The sequence below is a fragment of the Canis lupus genome, chromosome 25 (assembly GCF_048164855.1).
Source record: "Canis lupus baileyi chromosome 25, mCanLup2.hap1, whole genome shotgun sequence".
NCBI lineage: Eukaryota > Metazoa > Chordata > Mammalia > Carnivora > Canidae > Canis > Canis lupus.
In genome coordinates, this window is record NC_132862.1 from 11,484,524 (window position 1) to 11,503,686 (window position 19,163).

Here is a 19,163-nt window from a genome sequence, read left to right on the forward strand (position 1 = left end):
GAGGCAGAGACACAGGCAGAGGGAGAAGCAGGCTCCTCACAGGAAGCCACATCCCAGGATCCCACATCCCAGGATCACGTCCTGAGCCAAAGGCAGATGCTCAACCGCTGAGCCACTCAGGCATCCCAGTATTTCCATTTTAGTACATCGTCTTGCAGTCACCTATCTTTGACCCCATTTCTTGTGGGTTCCTTTTACTTTATCTCCCCAGGCCACCGTGTTTAGGCTCTCTTAGTGACCGACGGTGGGCTAATAGGCCTCTCCCAGGTTCCTGTTCTCTTTCCTGACCATCACTGTATATTAATTTTAAGACTGATGGTGGCACTCTGCTCACATGCCTTTTTTCTTTTCCTGTTGCCTTGAGAGTTAAGCACGAAGTCTTCTGTTTGATTTGTCTTAATTCTTAAAAATGTCATTTGGTGTTACCATTGCCATCTACTGTTGCTTCTGTCTTCCAGCGAAACTCTTGACTCTTCACTGCCTCTGGACCTTCACATACGGTGCTGACTTATTACGCTTTTGGGGGAAAAATAATAAAGGCTCATTTATGTACATGTCAAGGTCAATCAAAATAGTAATCCTTAGCTGTCCTGGATGCGGCATATAGCACAATAGAAAATAAATGATTCTCAAATGACTAAAATAGCACAGCAGAATAATAAAGCTCCTTTGAGTTTGCATAACACCTTCACATATTGTGTTATCTTATTTCGCCAGTGATTACTGTGCTCACAGAAGGAATGTGTAAGCCCTTGTTCATAGCATAATGACTCTGTATACTTTTAGACGAATTTTTTTCAAATCGTCGTTGTCTTATTTACGGAAGGTTGAAAGCAACAAATTAAAAAAAAAAAGATTTGGAGGTTGTTGGTTGTGGCAAAGAAAAAAGGCTACTTCCTTAATAAGAGACTTAAAGCAGCAGGAATTCAAAATTCTATCATGACAGCAGGGAGGGAAAAACTATAAAAGGTTTGTCAACCATCTTAAAACTAGGAGTCTGGGGCCACGTGATTCTAGACATCGGCTCTACGCTGTGAGAGAGCCCTAAACTTACTTTCTAGTTGGGGAACTGGGTTCCCAGGTATCACCCAGTTGGGTGGCTGGATTAGATTCCTGATGCCAGTGTTCTTTCTACTGTTCATTTTCTGCTAAGAATGCAAGGCTAAAGCACATATAGTAGACACACACCACCAGTCAAGAAAGCAAGGAATTGTATAATGGAATTTGGAAGCACTCTTATCATGGTGTATACGTTTTTATTTTTTTAAGTTCTAGCTTTTAATGGAATAAAATCAGTTGCCTTTTTTTGGTATTTCCTAGAACCACTCAGTAATGGCCTTTAAATATAGGGATGAGTGAATGGATGGAGTAAATGAATCCGGAGAGTAAATTCCATGAGGGACCCCTCTTTACATCACTGTGTTGGATGAATGGGGCCGTACTCTGATTTGGGGGACAAAGGCCAACTTAGAGCCAGTCATAGATTGGGTTCTCCCGATTGTTCCTCTACTGAAGACGCCTGGAAATACCCTGCCCTGCTCTGTATGCATGCTGTGCGTCTGTGGGTGGATGCATGCGTGGTATTGGAGATTTTAGGTAGAGACTGGTTAGAAGCTGATTCTAAGGGAGCCTAGGAATGGAGGCTAATAGTTTGCCCTTCAGGAGGCTGGAGAACCTCCTGAACTCAAGATAAAATTCACATGCCAACCTTCAGTTTTGTTATTAACAATAGTTCTTGTTCTGGATGTTGCTGGTCAGCTTCAAGAAAATCTCAGTAATTAACAGTGGAAGTAACGGTGCCAAATGACATGTGTCAATGGTAACTTTCTTTATATTCATGTAATTCCTTTTTTCAAAAGTTTCACATATTTAGACACCTTTTGAAGGAAAATAGTTGCAGTCAAGAGTAGGGCCTCGTGATGTTTGGGGACTTGTGAAAGGTATGAAGCCTCCCGGGCTGAGTTTACTGAATGCCTAAGTCCCCAATCCTCTTGCCTAAGTATTGCTCTATCCCTTGGGTCAGATGTTCTCCTGACAATTATATGATGATTGAGAAGTCCTACATCTGTGAGCTGTTTGTCTTTGACTCTTTTTTAAATGGTGAGAAGTAGCTATTTAACTATTTGGAAGGAGAAAGGGGAGAAAGGAGGGAAATGAAACCCTTCCACCGTCTGTTGCATGGCTTGCATGGAGCACCGCCTGGCAATTGTTGTCTTTATAAGAAAAAGGTATATCCTGTCTCTCTACCCAAGCTCGGGCTGCTTTCTCCCCTCCCTCACGTCCATGCTCTTTTCTTTTCATCTGTCATTCGCTTCTCTCCTTGATTCTTCTAATAGGCTTTTAGTCTCCTCTTCAAAATGGTATCTGCAAGTAACCCCTAGCCTGCTCTAGTTTAATTCACATACCTGTTCGCTGTGCTGACCTCGATGACCCCTTTGGCAGTGCTCTTAGCTCTTAAGGTGTTGCTTCCTTAAGAGTCAGACTCTGACACCTGAACAAACCATTCTTGAAATCCGTTTTCCTCTTTTTTCCGCACGATGAGACTGACTTACCTGCAGAATTATAGAGAGACCTTGGAGAGGTGTCTGCTGATATATTCCCCCCAACAGGGGAAACCTAGCACAGGATTGGTTAATGCAAACTTGCCATTCACTTATGATAAAGTTCATTCAGTTAATTACAGCATTTCAACATCAGGACAATAGGCCTGCCTCACAATAATCCCAGAATACTAGCTATTTTGGCTTTTTATTCTGTTTGTCTCAAGCATCTAACATGATGTCTTGCCCAAAGTTGTTTTTTTTTTTTTAAAGTAAACATTTAAAAAAATATATCATGTTTAATTTAGCTGTGGTTGGGTAAGAGAATGTAAAAAATACACACTCCCAGATGGTTCCCACAAAAGTGTGTATAGAGTTTGTGATAATGACGATGATGATGATAAACCAGATGAAGCAAGATGTAAACAACTGATGAATCTGGGTAAAGGCTAGATAGGAGTTCCTTTCTCTTTCACCTCTTCTGAAGTTTGAAACTACATCAACATAAAAATTTACAAAAATAAATACAAAATTAATGAAGGACAGGGCACAGGACAGGGTCATGCTTGTGCATCCAAGTGTGGTTCTGCCAAAAAAAAAAAAAAAAAAACTTGAGAAACTGTCATAATCCCAGCTTCCAATAGTTCTATTCCCATTAAAATGCAACTCATTTGTCGACCTGATTTGTGTCCCTATTTCACACGATCTACCTAAAGTGACAGCAATTTTAATGAAATTCATGAAATTTTTCTATTAGCTCCAATCACGCGTGGTTTCATGTTTGGTCTAAAAGGTGGTATTTTGGCAGATGAGACATAACAGCATTTACATGTCATCAGAAAGACCCTGCATCATGACTCAGAGCATAAGTCATGGCCAGGCTCCCCTCTTTCTTTGTCAAACCCCATGGAGTGATGTAAATGCCTATAGGAACAGATCTATGTGAGATAGTATTTATCATTTTTATGACTTTAATGTTTTAGAAATGCAAGAACCATGCTCAGCAGGCAACTGCTTTCATATGACGCAGTATGAGACAGTGATCTACTTAAGAATATAAGGGTCTACTAACAAGGTAATTTTTTTAAAAAGAAAAATCCATATTCAAATTTGTGTGTTATCAAGTAAAGAAAAAGTAGCTAGTGGTGATGTGGTGTCTCTTACCACACCGGGTAAGTGGAGGTCATGCTATGGGACTTTCATTTTTTTAATGTTTATTTTTTGTCATCTCTGAGACCTTGCTAAGGAATAAGATGTTTTGTCATTTGAAGTTATTATTTTTTTTTTTAGAGTTTATTTATTTGTGAGAGAGAGGCAGAGGGAGAAGCAGGACTCGATCCCCAGGAGTCCGCAGTCACACCCTGAGCCAAAGGCAGACACTCAATGACTGAGCCATCCAGGCATCTCTCATCTTTTGCTAAAAAGCAAAAAAGAGGCTTTGTCCAGAGAAAAACTCTGAATCAACAGTTCATGAGGCTGTTGAATTTTTATAATTCTTTTTGACTGTGCTCTCTCCTTGCAGCACCTGCTCTGGGCAGAGTGGCCTGTCTCCCTGCAGTGTGTCACTTGTCACTTGTCGGGGGCTGTGGTGCAGTAGCCTGACTGGCTGGCCAGAGAAAAGGAACTGGCTCAGTCAGATTCCACCTCTAGGAGGCAGTGGGAGGTTAGGGGCTTAGGCTCACAGGCCCAGTTCCGAGGCCCCTGCTTGTTAACTAACTGACCTTTGGGCAGTTGTCCTGTGGCAGGTGATTTGGAGGCTCAGTTTCCCCCTCTGTGAGTGGGGATACACCCTTTTGGGGGTGCTTGATCGGGGGATTAAGGGTCATAACCCTAATCGTCCCAGGCGAGGCACAGAGAAATGTTAGCTGTCAGAGTGCCAGCAGATAAAACCATAAGCCTTGCCTGGGATAAAAAGGACTTTGTCACTTAGGTTCCTGCAGTGGGGACCCTTCACACTGTTGATGGAGAGCAGTCCCCCGTGTAGAGTGTGCGAAGGCTGGGATGAGCACGTGGGAGTTGTCGGCTCAAGGCACGGCCAGCGGGTCTAGATGAGTGGGAGGAGGGGGACAGTGTCATTTAGTGCTGATGTTGATGCACCATGATTAGGACCGTAATTCACTGTACATTTCTTCTGCAAAAGGCTAATCAAGGAAAACAGCTGTAGAAGTCCTCAGGTCTTTGGTAGTCTGCATCTTTGTGCTAGTTTGGGAAATCCACGGTTTGTCTTAATTTGTGGTGTTTTCTCGTGTTGTGTAGTACACTGACATTTAATTTTTAGGTTCTATTTAATATTTGTGTTCCGTTTCTGCAGAGAAAGCACCGTACTGTCTCCTCCCTCAGCTGGGTTTGGCAAGGGCCAAATATACATATTTCATGATTTGGGTTAAAATTGCTTTGAAGCACCCCCCCCCTTCTCCTGGAGGGGGTTTTTGAGTTACTAATTAAATTCTTAACCTCTCGTTCTCTTCCTTTGACATGTGGGAGTTGCTTTTTCCAAAACAAAAGGGAAAGACTAGATCCAAGAAATTTTCTGACTTTCATTAACACATCCTTTTTTTTTTTTACCGAAGACTAAGGAATGTGCCTGTTTAGAGAGCCTTTCTTAAGTCAAGATGGGAATGAATTGCACCTGTGTGAAATGACGACCTGCCTTGTTTAAAAGGTCATAACCTCCCAATGATGGTGGAGGATGGAGGAAGTGAGGTCATCACTTTTTGTTCTGGGTGAAAGATAGTTAAGTCTATTAGTTGGAATAATACCTACTGTGTGGCATCGCTCCTTCTTCTAGTACAGATTGTAGGCACTGGGTGCTTGGCCTTCCATTTGTTGACTGTTACAATTTTAATTTCTTCTTGTCCTTTGATTTATAAAAAAAAAAAAGTACATTTTAATAATCCGGTTGTGATAGGTAACACTTTGTGACACTGGAAGTATTTAGAGTTTTGTTGACCTAGTTGCTGGAGTAAGACTTCGTCGCAGGCTGAAGCATGTTTAGGTTCCACTGTCTTTCCTACTTGTTTTATAGCAAGTGAGAGAATTTTTTAGTGTATGTGCTGCCGAAGCGAGCACAAGTGAGAGAATTTTTTAAGGCAGAACGACTCGTGGAAGTCTGAGTCAGGCATGTAGTGTGACCGCACCCTGGCTTTGGGCTTTGCGACCGTGGGCAAGTCACTTAACTTTCGGGAGCCTTGTTTTCTTTAAATTGGGGTCAAGCTAACCATGGTATATTTTCTCTCTTTTGTTCTTAAAGAGAAAGGGCCAGGTATAAAAAGCTGCATCTGGTTCTGAAAGTCTTGAATTTTAGTTTTCCTGGTGCTTTGGGATGAGGGATGATGTTTAAGAATCAGAAGCAACTTAACAAGGAACTCCAGGGCTGATCAGGTCCCTGGGCTGTAGGATGGGGACTGTCACGTTGACACTTCTTATAGACCTTCCATGGGAGGAAAAGTTTTCATCCAGAACTGGATTTGCTTTGCCCAGTAGCTGGCTCAGAACATGTCACGCCTAGTAGGTACCGTGTTGACCTTTCAATGAGTGCCACTATTGCGATTCAGCACTAACAGTCACCCAGCTGCCTTTTACTCCAGCCTCGTGCTTGGGTTCAATTGCTTTTTGTTGGAGGAACTCCTTAATGAACTGTCTGGCCGACGTTAGCCCATCGATAGGGAAGGCTTTGGACTGAATGTGCTGTGTAAGGGTTTAACTGCCGCCTGTACTCAGTGAGTAGGCTAAGTATACTGTCTCCCAGAGCTGGATTAGAAACCGGAAGCCTAAGTGGTTTGGCCCAGTGGACCTACTCTGTGCCTGTTGGGAAAACTCATGAGGAACATGGCGAGCTGGGGTGGGGTAGGGGGGCTCTGGAGCCATTATTCATGGCACAGAGCTGTGGTGGGCAAGGCAGGAGGAGGTGCAGCCCCTCACACTTCTTGCTTCAGCTCCTGGGACGTCACAGGATGGCATTTGGGGGAAGGTTAGAAGGTCAACAGCAGTCTTCTTGAGAACTTTCCTAATGAATAGTATGTTAGGAGGCACTTTTTAAAGGCTACTGGGGCTAAGCTAGTTGGGGTAGCATTTTCTGAAATGCTGAGTCATGGGGGGGCAGTTTCCCAATGGTGTAGATTTTAAGTCTCGGTGGGCCTGGGGGTTGGGGGGCGGTGACACCAGTAATTCGGTTACTTTTCTGGGCCCGAGCTGTGTGTAAGCAACATTCAATAAAAGTTCCTGGAGGGTAAGAATAGTGCCTTCGTGTATTAATTTCTTTTTTGTTTTTGTTTTTCCTATATTGTCCACAGCAGCCACTGTTTGATGTCCTGTGACTGAGAAACCCGGCCTTTTCACTTTATTATTATGCCTTTGGAGATGGAGCCCAAAATGAGCAAACTCGCCTTTGGGTGCCAGAGGAGTTCCACGTCCGATGATGATTCTGGCTGTGCGTTGGAGGAGTATGCCTGGGTGCCCCCAGGCCTTAGACCAGAGCAGGTGAGAACCTAATCGCCCTATGTGTTCTGTTTTTCAAGGGGATTGAAGATTTTTTAAGACTTGCTAAAAAAAAAAAAAAAAAAAAAAAAAAAAAAGAAAAGAAAAGAAAAAAAACAACATAGACCATTCCTGCCACACTGACATGCTGCCCTCGGTCCTCGCTCCTTGGATCGTCAGCATTTTTGCTTTTTGGGGTCATACTTCATTTCTCGATGAACGTTTTCAGTCCTTTTGTTCTCATGGATCCAGAAGTCCTACAGTGATGCTATGTGTGCTCTCATGAATGACATCCAGGGTGCTGTTTATGCATTTGTTCTGTGGATATCCATCGGACAGGTCTCTTTGGAGGGTGAGAGGAATTTACCCTTTGAAAAAACAGTAACAACAAAAAAGGTAATAAAAGGAAAGAGGACTGTTTCCATGCCGGTTCTCAGTGACGCTTTTGCTTTGGAAAAGAAGAAATACAGACCATCTGAAGTGTTACTGCTTAGACATTTGACCTTTGATAACCTTACACATAAAAGAACCTGTCACCACAGTGTGGCTTGGGCGCAGGAGCTAATTTTGTGCATTGTGTTGTTATTTTAAGTAAGATGAGAACATTGTATCTGCGTATTTTATTTTCCCAATATCCTTGTAATGATGAACTTAGCAAAAATTGCTAGTGACAGATACTAGTATAAGGGTAAAGCCATAGTTTGAAATAAAAGGTGCCATTTGGGTGTGTGGTTGCTCCTGAGTTGTGGTGGGGAACCCCGCTGAGAGTAGGGGCTCCTGGTCCACCCGGGGCCTACCCGCCACACGTGTAGCTGGTGCTCAGCAAGCGCTTCTAGCTGGAAAGGCTTCTGTGGTTGATACATTGGGGGGAGAGGGCGGCGTGCGGGTCCAAGGGTTAGGAAAGCAGAATTTTGACAAAGCACTAAGAGAAAACCCCTTCTCTCAGCTTCGGGTTGGGTAGGTTTTGTGTGATACTAAGATAAGCAGCAGACAGGCCCCCACTTCCCTGATCTCCTTTTCAAACCTCGAATCACTTTCTCATCCTTTCTCAGGACTCTGCAGCCCTCTTTAAGGGGTATTCCTTTAAATACAACAGGAGGAAACCCCAAACAAAAATTGAGTTCTCCTTTCGGAGTAAGCACAGCTCCCCTCCGGGTTCCTTGGGTTGGGGGCGGGGAGATGGACTCCAGGTATTTAGAAAATAACACCCATGGAAACAGAGAAAGCTGATGCTTGAGAGAACCTGATAAGGGAGAGTTTACAGAGTTTAACAAAACAGCCTTTGTCTTTGTAAGGTGTAAAATTCAGAAAGCAAATTCAGTGTGCTTGTGTAGTGGCTGGATTGTGGCCAGAGTCACGCAGCCTGTGTGGTCATTTGTAGCATTGCCCTCGGCACTCTTTCTTGGCTGACCCTAGGGAGACTGGCTGAGGAATAGTAGCATTAAATGTGCACATTTTATGGTGCGTAATTTATGATGCACCTAATTGTCACTACAAATTACATTCCTGAAGAGCAATTTAGCAGCTGGATGCTAGCTATCTGAAGGTTTGCGGTTCTGCCGAGTTGGCTCAGCTGGTGTCCTCATTAGCTACAAGAGGCCAAACCCTGTACCTAAAGGGAAAGGTAACTTTGTAAGATGGACGAGAAGGTAAGATGTTCACTTCCTGTTCGCTGATGCCCTTCTTTCCATCTCTTACTCAGATCCAGCTCTATTTTGCTTGCTTACCAGAGGAAAAGGTTCCTTATGTTAACAGCCCCGGAGAGAAACATCGAATTAAACAGCTTTTGTACCAGTTGCCACCACATGATAATGAGGTAAGATCACAGGAAGAAGGCTAATTAAAAAAAAAAAAAAAAAAACCCACCCACACTCTAAATATTGAGATGCCTCTCATAAACCCTACCTCCTCATTGGTTAGGGCTCTTTTGCCTTTATCAGTTAAAATTTGGCTTGAGGAGACAGCTTTCCATTCTTTAAGAGAGAAAAGGGTGTCCGTGCAATAAACTTAACAACGAGTTGGTTTTTATAGTGTTTGCAGCCACCCACCACTTGCCAGGAGCCTCCAAATTCTTGAGATTTCCCTGCCCCTTCGTCCAGAGTTCATACTTTCTGGTGGTTCAGGCCTGCAGTCGAGTGCCGGTAAAATGTAGAGCGAATGTGGCAATGAACAAGTTTAAACCTTTTGTAGAAAGGTTCATGTCTCACAGTTTTTTAGGTGTCCCTGATAAAAGTTTAAACATTCCCGAATTAAAAAAAAAAAAATCCTTCAAATTGCATTTCCCTTGTGCCAGAGGGGCTGCAAGATTCGGTGTCATTTTAAAGGTAGGGGCCATTTTCATTTTTTTATTTATTTTTTATTTTTATTTTTTTAAAGATTTTACTCATTTATTCATGAGAGACACAGAGAGAGAGGCAAAGACACAGGCAGAGAGAGAAGTAGGCTCCATGCAGGGAGCCCGATGTAGGACTCGATCCCAGGTCTCCAGGATCATGCCTTGGGCCAAAGGCAGGCACCAAACCACTGAGCCCCCCAGGGATCCCCTAGAGTGCCATTCTTAAAGCAGGGATTCAGGGGGGCAGGCCAAACTAGCTCTTTCCTGAAACTGTAACCCTGGAAGTGAAGAATTGGTGAGGGAGACCGCGCGCTCCAGTGTGGTGCTTCTGTTTCCCTGTCTCTGAAGGTGCGCTATTGCCAGTCTTTGAGCGAAGAGGAGAAAAAAGAACTGCAAGTGTTCAGTGCTCAACGGAAGAAAGAAGCCCTTGGAAGAGGAACGATCAAACTCTTGTCCAGAGCAGTAATGCATGCTGTGTGCGAACAGGTAGCCCTTTCCCCGGAGGAGCAGCTCGGGGCAGGGATGTGGACGGAGTGAGCACAGGCCTAGTCGCCTCTAGACACTGAAAGGCAGCCTAGCTTTTTACTAAATGGATATTCATGTTTATAACTGGCTACACTGCTGTGTGTGTGGGGGGGTGTGATGGGGCCGGGGGGTGGCAGTCAGTCTGCCCTTACGTAAACATCCTGCCTTTCCCAGGATCTTGGCGGGGAGAGGGGCGCAGGGTACACCTAGTGTTCAAAACTGCAGAGACATAATGAAGACATTCAGCGGCTTGCTGGCTCAGAGTAGGAAATGTGTCCAATAGGAGGCTGGCTCAGGAAGACGACTCTTGATGCGAGTTGGAAGGAACCATTCTTAGAGACTGTCTAGTGTGGCAGTGTGTCTGAGGCATGTTCATTCCAGTTGAGCATCACCCATAATCCAGCCTTAAAGAGCTATTTAATCGCTAACGGGAGGGGGGAGGCAAAAATAGAAGCTTGCTTGACAAAATGGGATTTAGTGTAAAGTGGGAAAGGCTGAGAATCCAGTCATCAAAGAAGGATCATCCGAATTTCAAATCCTTTTGTTTTTAGTGTGGGTTGAAGATAAATGGAGGTGAAATTGCAGTGTTTGCCTCTCGCGCGGGCCCTGGAGTGTGCTGGCACCCTTCCTGTTTTGTCTGCTTCACGTGTAACGAGCTGCTGGTCGACCTCATCTATTTTTATCAGGATGGAAAAATTCACTGTGGCAGGCACCATGCTGAACTGCTCAAACCGCGGTGTTCAGCATGTGATGAGGTAAAAAAGTTTATCCCTTAACACTGGAAAAAATAAGCTTCTGGTAAGCCAATATTCCACTGTTCATGTCTAAGGAAAATATCTCCTGCTTTTGCTGTTTATTTTAAAGGTAACTGTATACATTCACATAATGGAATAATACGTAGCTTAATAAAGAGAAGATAGCAGGTGTCTTTGTTGCATTGGTAAGTAGGGCGTCCTTAACGGATCGTGAGAGGGGAAAAAACAGATTGCAAGAAAAGTATGTAGTAGATCATCTTTTTGTTAAAAAAAAGGGAGACTAAGTCAAGACTCCATACGTATCTATTTACACTCAGAAATCGTAGGGAAAGACCTACACTGAGTTGACCGTGGTTACCACCGGGGCTTGTGGGAAGGGATGGTTGTGTGAGGAATTTATTTCGTTCAGCTTTTTATTTTTATTTTTATTTTTGTTTTTGTTTTTGTTTTATTTTTTCAGCTTTTTGTTTTAAAGTAATTTTAGATTTATGGAAGGGTTGGAGAGATGACAAGAGTTCTGTAGACCCTTCCCTCGGCTTTCCCTACTGTTAACATCTTACATCACCTTGGTGTGTGCATCAAAACTAGGAAATTAACACTGGTCTAATACGATTAGTGAAACTACAGACTTTATTTAGATTTCTACTTTTTCTGCTATTGTCTCTTTTCTGTTCCAAGATCTAATCAAGGGTACGTCACTGCATTTATTCTATATATCTCCTCGGTTTCCTTTAGTCAGTGACCGTATACATTTTTTTTATGTTTTTTTTTTCAGTAATGTGCATTTGAATTTTTTTTTTTTAGGGGTGCCTGGGTGGTACAGTCGGTTAAGCATGTGACTCTTGGTTTCAGCTCAGGTCATGATGGTCAGGGTCATGAGATCGAGCCCTATGTCGGGCTCCATGGAGAGTCTGTGTAAGACGCTCTTCCTCTCCCTCTACTTCCCTCCCCCATATGCTTGCTGTCTCGTGCTCTCTCTTAGATCTTTAAAAAAAGGTTTTTTTGAAGCCAAGATTATAAAAAATAGTCTTTAATCTGGTGATGACCACCAGGTCAAATGAAGTGCTGTTCACACAGTGCAGCATTTGGATAACTCTGTTGATTCTGCAGACATTTTTATGAGTTTTCTATTAAAACACACACAGACCATTAAATTGTTTCAATGCAAATGTATTCTTTGCCAGATTATGCCAACAAAATGTGATTGGGGAGCAAAAATACGACCAATGAATTGTAGAATGTAGAAGTCTGTGGTGGTGTTTTTTTTTTTTAGCTTAAGCACACACTAAGTTTCTCTTTTTCGACATTTTTTTTTGAAGATTTTATTTATTCATTCATGAGAGACACAGAGAGAGGCAGAGACATAGGCAGAGGGAGAGGCAGGCTCCCTGCAAGGAACCCGATGTGGGACTCGATCCCAGATCCCAGGATCACGGCCTGAGCCAAAGGCAGAAGCTTAACTGCTGAGCCACCCAGGCGTCCCTTTTTCGACATTTTCAATTTCGGCTCTTATTTTGTATGTAAATCGAGTTAGATGTAAGCTTGAGGCTGTAAGAAACAAGGTTAGCTAAGTGGCTTTCTGAAGAGCCAGTGGCTGTCAGTTGTCCAGAAAATATGCAGTTACTTATTTGGCTTTTAGAATAGCTCACTAAGACTTTCTTTCATCCTGTTTGTTTTTAAAGATAATTTTTGCTGATGAGTGCACAGAGGCTGAGGGTCGCCATTGGCACATGAAACACTTCTGCTGCCTTGAGTGTGAAACCGTCCTAGGAGGACAGAGGTACATTATGAAGGATGGCCGCCCATTCTGCTGTGGCTGTTTTGAGTCTCTGTACGCAGAGTACTGTGAAGCCTGTGGGGAGCATATCGGTGAGTCCACAGCCAGCCTGTCCGCTCTGTCACATGCCCAACAGTCTGTCTGCAAATGTCTTTTTCTTTTTTTCTGTAACTTATATACAGTGAAATGTACATATCTTAAATGTTTTTGTTTGCTGTGTTTTGACAGATGGATATATGGTCAGTTCTCATTATTTGCAATAGTCCTGTTCTATAAAGTTGGCTGAATTATTGAGTACTGAACACTAGGAGAAGTATAGGGTTGGGTTCCTGCAAGGCTCTGGTCACATTATCATCAGCTGATTAATACATGATCTCGTTTCATGTATGTTTTAGTTTAAAGATGGGTTACTTAATATACATTGATTCATTCATATTGAACTCCTAGCCAACAGCACTGTAGTCATGCCTGAATGAAGCTTATCTAACACACACAGTTTTTCTACAAGGCACATCCCAGCCTTCTTGGGCTTAGGAACACCATATAGCCCCTCAACACTACGCTTGATGGCCATTTTAAACACAGTTAACAAAAAACACAATAATATGAAGAAAACATAATAGAAAGCAGAAGAAAGCGAAAACAGACCAAGGCTATGTCAGTTGTTTAAAGAGCTGAGAGAAAAGACAAGGCATCACTTTGACCTCAACTGAGAACATGCACATCAGCTGACTCAAATTTTTCATCCTTTTGCACATGCCTGCAAATTCCTTAGAAGCTCTGCAAGTGAGGATTTGGGGTCACAAATAAATTTTAGCAAGTAGGCACATTTCAAAATATGGAATTTGCAAATAATGAGAATTAACTGTACCTGTGTGACCCACAGCCCTTTCAAGACACAGAATGTTTCCATCACCCCATAGAGTTCCCATATACAAACAGTCTTGTTTCTTCTTCATTTCAGGATTGAATTATAATTCCCTCCTCTGTCCTTTTCAAAATAGGTGTTGACCACGCCCAGATGACCTACGACGGGCAGCACTGGCATGCCACAGAAGCCTGCTTTTCTTGTGCCCAGTGTAAAGCTTCTTTGTTGGGGTGTCCCTTCCTTCCCAAACAAGGCCAGATTTATTGCTCAAAAACATGCAGCCTTGGTGAAGACGTCCATGCCTCTGATTCTTCTGACTCTGCGTTTCAGTCAGCTCGATCCAGAGACTCCAGAAGAAGTGTCCGGATGGGCAAAAGCAGTCGGTCAGCTGATCAGTGTAGACAGTCTCTTCTCTTGTCCCCCGCTCTGAACTACAAGTTTCCTGGCCTGTCAGGCAATGCCGATGATACCCTTTCTCGGAAGTTGGATGATCTGAGTCTCTCCAGGCAGGGGGCAAGTTTTGTCAATGAAGAATTTTGGAAAGGCAGAGTGGAGCACGAAACCCCAGAAGACCCTGAAGAATGGGCCGAGCATGAAGATTATATGACACAGCTCCTCCTCAAGTTTGGTGATAAAAGCCTCTTTCAGCAGCAGCCCAATGAGATAGATATTCGAGCCAGTGAGCATTGGATATCTGATAACATGGTTAAAAATAAGACTGAGTTAAAGCAAAATAACCAGAGCCTTGCAAGTAAAAAATACCAATCTGATATGTATTGGGCACAGTCACAAGATGGACTGGGTGATTCTGCTTATGGCAGCCACCCAGGCCCTGCAAGCAGTAGAAGGCTCCAGGAATTAGATCTGGACCATGGGGCTTCAGGATATAATCATGATCAAACACAGTGGTATGAAGATTCCCTGGAGTGTTTGTCAGACTTGAAACCAGAGCAAAGTGTTCGAGATTCTATGGATTCCTTGGCTTTATCTAATATCACGGGTAGGTAATCTGGGGATTATGTATGGAGTATTTGGATAAAAGAGCCACTAAAAAATTTATTCGAAAAACTATGGTTCAACAGTAGGGACTAAGTTATTTAAAACTGCAGACCAAGGGAAGGAAGAAGGAGTTTATGTTAAATGCCGAACATTAACAAATGTGTGCATCTATATACATTTTAATATAAGCTTTTCGAGTAGGTATTATGCGTATTTTAAGCGGGGAGATTGATTTATTTGGATAATGGATTTTGCATCTGGTCTGAAAGATCGTGTACTCTTTGGATTATGCTGTCTGAATTTCAAGATACTAAAATCAGCCTGCATACTTTAGAAGCTCCTAGCATCTTTTATATTTTCCTGAATTGCCCTGTGGGAATAGCTCAAAAATAGCTGAAAGTTTTTTACGTAGATTATAATTTCACTGTTTTCAAAGCCTATTCCTATCAGTTATCTACATTTTATCCTTAAAATGATCCTGAGCGGTATGCAGTGGGATATTACTTATTGTGTTTTACAAGTGAAGAAACTTGGTTTACCAAGAGGCTAAATGCTTAACTTGACATACATTTTTTAAAGGCAAGGCTGAGCCTAGGGCCCACCCCTCGTGAATCTCACATTTGCGTTAAGTCTTTGGATACAGAAATGTTACTGGCCCACGGCAAGCAAAGGCTATGGCTAGTTTTATAGTCAAACTAATGATATTTAGTCCTCTCAAAGAAGTGATGTTTCTGTGATACAGGAAAGGCTTTAGTGGCTGCCCTGTGCCAGGAGGGAGAAGACAGCTACCCTCCTGGTTTCTGTTGCACTTGTTAAAGATGAGGCCTACATAAAGTGGGGGGTTGAGGAATGTGAGTGGGACTAAATTGAGCATATCTTGGCCCTGCGGTAGGTGCTTCAACATTTAGTATCAAGACTAGACACATAAGGTGTCAGGCCTAAACATTCCTTGACAATAGCAGGCTGAGAAACAGACTCCCTGTAGGAAGTAGAAGTTATGTAGTCTCCAGCTGACAATTGTCTGTACCATGCCCTAGTCACCTACTGTTGGCTGGGCTATGTTCAATTCGTTCATTTATTTTAACTTGTCTGAGCCCTGTTTAAAAAAAAAAAAACAAAAAACAAAAAAAAGGAGAGCAGTGGCAGTGTCTATTTTGAGAAAAGCTTTATTAAAGTAAGATTAATCTGAAAGTGGTATAGTTCATGTAGCTGAAGGGGGAGGACGACTGGATGATGTAGGTTTGGGGTTGGCAAACTTCTCTAAAGGGCTAGATGGTACCATTTGGACCACAGTCCCTGCTGCAGCTACCAGAAAGCAGCGATAGGTGATGTATATGTGAATGGGGTGGCTGTGTTCCAGTGAGACTTGACCCACAAATAGGCGTCGGCTGGATGTGGCCCTTGCTGTGGTTTGCTGGCCACTAATCTGGGTTTAAAGGACCGTAATGGTGGGGTGGCCATGTGGAGGCAAAGGAAGGGATTGATTTGAGAGATGTTCAAGTGAAGTAGTCTGGCTTTAATGTGTTGAGAGGCAGAAGCTTCTACGTGTCATGTGCTACACAAACTAATGAGATTTTTTATGAAGAGCTCAAAGTTCTGCTGCTCATGACCTGTGCTATAACTAATGTTCGGCTCCCAAGGAGCTGGGCTTGTAAGAGGCTGTGTGCCCTCTTGTATCATTAACAAAAGTCAAACCTTCTCAGTTAAATGTGTATGCATGTTGCTCTTACCTAGTGCGTGTTAATCAGATATTGAAATTTGGGAGAATTTTCTTTGAAGTTCTTCCTTTCGGTAGCTTGTTTGCAGTAATTGTCAGACGATCACATCTCGTCTTGGCTTTTCTTCTAGGGGCTTCAGTGGATGGCGAAAGCAAGCCGAGACCCTCATTATATTCCCTGCAAAACTTTGAGGAGATGGAGGCAGAAGATTGTGAGAAAATGAGCAACATGGGGACTTTGAACTCTTCCATGCTGCACAGGAGTGCAGAGTCCTTAAAGAGTCTAAGTTCAGAGTTGTGTCCAGAAAAAATCATGCCTGAGGAAAAACCAGTCCATCTGCCAGTGCTTAGAAGATCGAAGTCTCAGTCCAGACCACAGCAGGTCAAGTTTTCGGATGATGTCATTGACAACGGAAACTATGACAACCTCGAAATTCGGCAGCCTCCCATGAGTGAGAGGACTCGAAGACGGGTCTACCATTTCGAAGAGAGGGGATCCAGGTCTCATCACCATCGCCGCAGGAGAAGTAGGAAGTCCCGCTCTGACAATGCTCTGAATCTTGTTACAGAAAGAAAATACTCTCCCAAGGACAGACTGCGGCTTTACACCCCTGATAACTACGAGAAATTTATACAGAATAAAAGTGCCCGGGAAATCCAAGCATACATCCAGAATGCTGATCTGTATGGACAGTATGCCCATGCCACCTCTGATTACGCACTGCAGAACCCGGGCGTGCCCAGGTTTCTGGGACTCTACGGTGAGGATGATGATTCCTGGTGTTCCTCTACCTCCTCTTCCTCCGACTCAGAAGAAGAAGGATATTTTCTTGGACAACCAATTCCTCAACCCCGGCCCCAGAGATACGCCTACTACACAGACGACCTTTCGAGTCCAACTTCTGCACTCCCCACTCCTCAGTTTGGTCAGAGGACAACTAAATCCAAGAAGAAAAAGGGACACAAGGGCAAAAACTGTATTATTTCTTAACCTAGTAGCTGTGGACATCCTGTTTAAACTTTGCCATTAACCGTCTTGAATCATATCTTTTTTCTTCCATAGGAAAGTCGCTAAAATTAGTTAAAGTGCTTTGCCCATGTAAATGAGACCCCTGCTGCTGTTTACAGTGTCAGATTAACATTTGGAAGGTGTGATTTCTCCAGTTTGCCCTCCTTGGATGGTGCCAGGTTGATGTGACCTCTTGTGCCCGTCAGGTGCGCATTACAGTTCCATGTAGCGGCTTTGGTCTCCAGTCAAGAGAAGCCTCAAGAAACTGTCATGAGGTGATTGGACGGGGGTGTTGATTTTCGACAACGGAGAACTTCCACCACCTTTGTAAAGCGATAGTGTTTGTCGTTTGTCTACACCGGGTTGGCCCAGGTCCTGATCACTCTGTCTTGTGCGGCATGCACGTAGTCACAACTGACCCAGCCAATACTGTGCGTTCCATCGTGCGAGACCACCTCGTCCCCTTTCAATTAGCCAGGTAAACATTGCATTGTATTAGCTCCAGCTACAGATTGAAAAAGACATTGCTATTTATAATGTAGTATTTCATAGACTTAAGTGTATTCCTAATTTAACGGTGCAAATATTAATGTACATATGTACAGTTCAGATTTTAAAGCTGATATTTTTATATCCCTGAATTGCAAGATGTTTGTTACACTGCAGTGCTAGATTTGTTGGGGAACCAGAAACAGCATTTATGGATGAAATGATTGCTTGTATTTTAGTCAGGGTTTATAAGCTTAGATGGTCAAATTTATATTGCCTAGTGATGGAAAGTTCAAATTTTTTGATTTTTCAATATTAAAAAGGCTCTGTATGCATGGTGGGGCTATGTAAATACTCTTTAAAAACTATGGCCCTATTAATCTTACGAGTGCTATTTATGGGTCAAGCAATGTAAACTGTATAAATGTAAAAACAAACAAACCCATACATATCCCTGGAATATATGGTAAAAACAAGTAGAAGTTGTTTGGGTGAATGTTTTTTTTCCCCTTTGGGGATAGAAGGGGGTGCCTTTTCAACAGAGTGGTGATTATTTCCTGGGAAGAGACCAGAACTACAAGGATCTGCTTTATAGGGCAGAGGACTTTGTAGATTTATTATCTGAAGAGAGGCTGTTCCTTTTTACCCCATCTCTTTCAGCTAATTTGTTGCCCTTTAACAGCGATTATGTTTTTCTTTTAAAATCCTCCGAGGATGTTCTGCCACTGACTACAAGCTTATGAGGTTCTCTTCAAGGGAAAATTATCTTGGATTTGAACGAATGGGCTGAGATTTTGTTATGTGCCATTCTTGCACGTACATTTCGGTCCTAAGGGCCTAGTGGTATCTTGGACCTTTAGGGGAAGGTATTTAATAAATGCTCACTAAATGCCCAACCACCTTTCTGAACACAGATCTTTGCAGACCTATATTTCGCTCCTCTGTTCAGGCATGATTGATTTTGCCATTCTTCTGCCATTGCCAGGCCACGGTTTGTCTCCTGCATATATCCCACGCCCTTACTAATGGGTGGGAAATTGGACTTAGGGACAAGTTCGCCTCTGTGCCTCATTTACTGGAATAGGGAAAAGCTGTTATGCCTTGGGGAAGGGGGACGTGAATCCAGTGGGTAAAGCCCTGGTCCAGCATTCCCTCCACCCACCCCGGGATAGGTCTTTGTACCTGGGCTAGATAGAGCACCTTCCGAAGCATACACTTGGTGAGAGCGCCCCTTACTCAACAACTATATCACTATTTCCCTGGTCTGGTTCATCTGAAAAATATATCAGCAGTGAAAAGGAAATGCACGCCCCTGGTCAAAACACACACAACCTCCAGAACAACTCAAAAGACGGTGGAATGTGTCATTTCCACTCTCCATCCCCAGTCCCTCAGGTCCATATCCAGAAGTAACCACTATTAGTCATCTCTAGCGTGTCCCTTAGATGTTCAGAGCATATTTATATATGTATCTCTTAAAAGTGGTAGTGAACTATATATGCTTAGATTTGCTTTTTTAACTTTATATGTGGACACTCCACATGAGCACAAATAGGTCTACCTCATTCTTTCAGTGATGGTATAATACACCACAGTGGACCTAACCAGTCCCTTAGTGATGGACTTGAATTTCCCCGTAGATACCTTATCCTGCATTGGCACATATGCGCATA

General features: G+C 43.0%; 1 protein-coding gene and 1 long non-coding RNA gene across 8 annotated transcripts in view; one reads left to right on the top strand and one right to left on the bottom strand.

Annotated features, from left to right (window-relative positions):
- LOC140617258 (uncharacterized) lies at positions 1 to 5,980 on the bottom strand. Its single transcript, XR_012017486.1, has 3 exons — positions 5,304 to 5,980; positions 2,406 to 2,552; positions 1 to 516 (listed from the first exon to the last, which is right to left on the bottom strand). It is a non-coding gene; the product is annotated as an uncharacterized lncRNA (long non-coding RNA).
- PRICKLE1 (prickle planar cell polarity protein 1) overlaps positions 1 to 17,966 on the top strand; it is a 110,522-nt gene extending 92,556 nt beyond the window's left edge. For 6 of the 7 annotated variants that reach the window (XM_072798281.1, XM_072798279.1, XM_072798280.1 and 3 more), the window contains 7 exons: positions 6,833 to 7,019; positions 8,719 to 8,832; positions 9,700 to 9,837; positions 10,428 to 10,631; positions 12,314 to 12,500; positions 13,413 to 14,276; positions 16,124 to 17,966. In XM_072798281.1, coding sequence (XP_072654382.1) covers positions 6,888 to 7,019; positions 8,719 to 8,832; positions 9,700 to 9,837; positions 10,428 to 10,631; positions 12,314 to 12,500; positions 13,413 to 14,276; positions 16,124 to 16,983 — 2,499 coding nt within the window. In that variant the 5' untranslated portion in view covers positions 6,833 to 6,887 and the 3' untranslated portion in view covers positions 16,984 to 17,966. The remainder of the gene's footprint in view (positions 1 to 6,832; positions 7,020 to 8,718; positions 8,833 to 9,699; positions 9,838 to 10,427; positions 10,632 to 12,313; positions 12,501 to 13,412; positions 14,277 to 16,123) is intronic. The other variant, XM_072798283.1, reaches the window with a different exon arrangement.
- Positions 17,967 to 19,163: the final 1,197 nt, after the last annotated feature.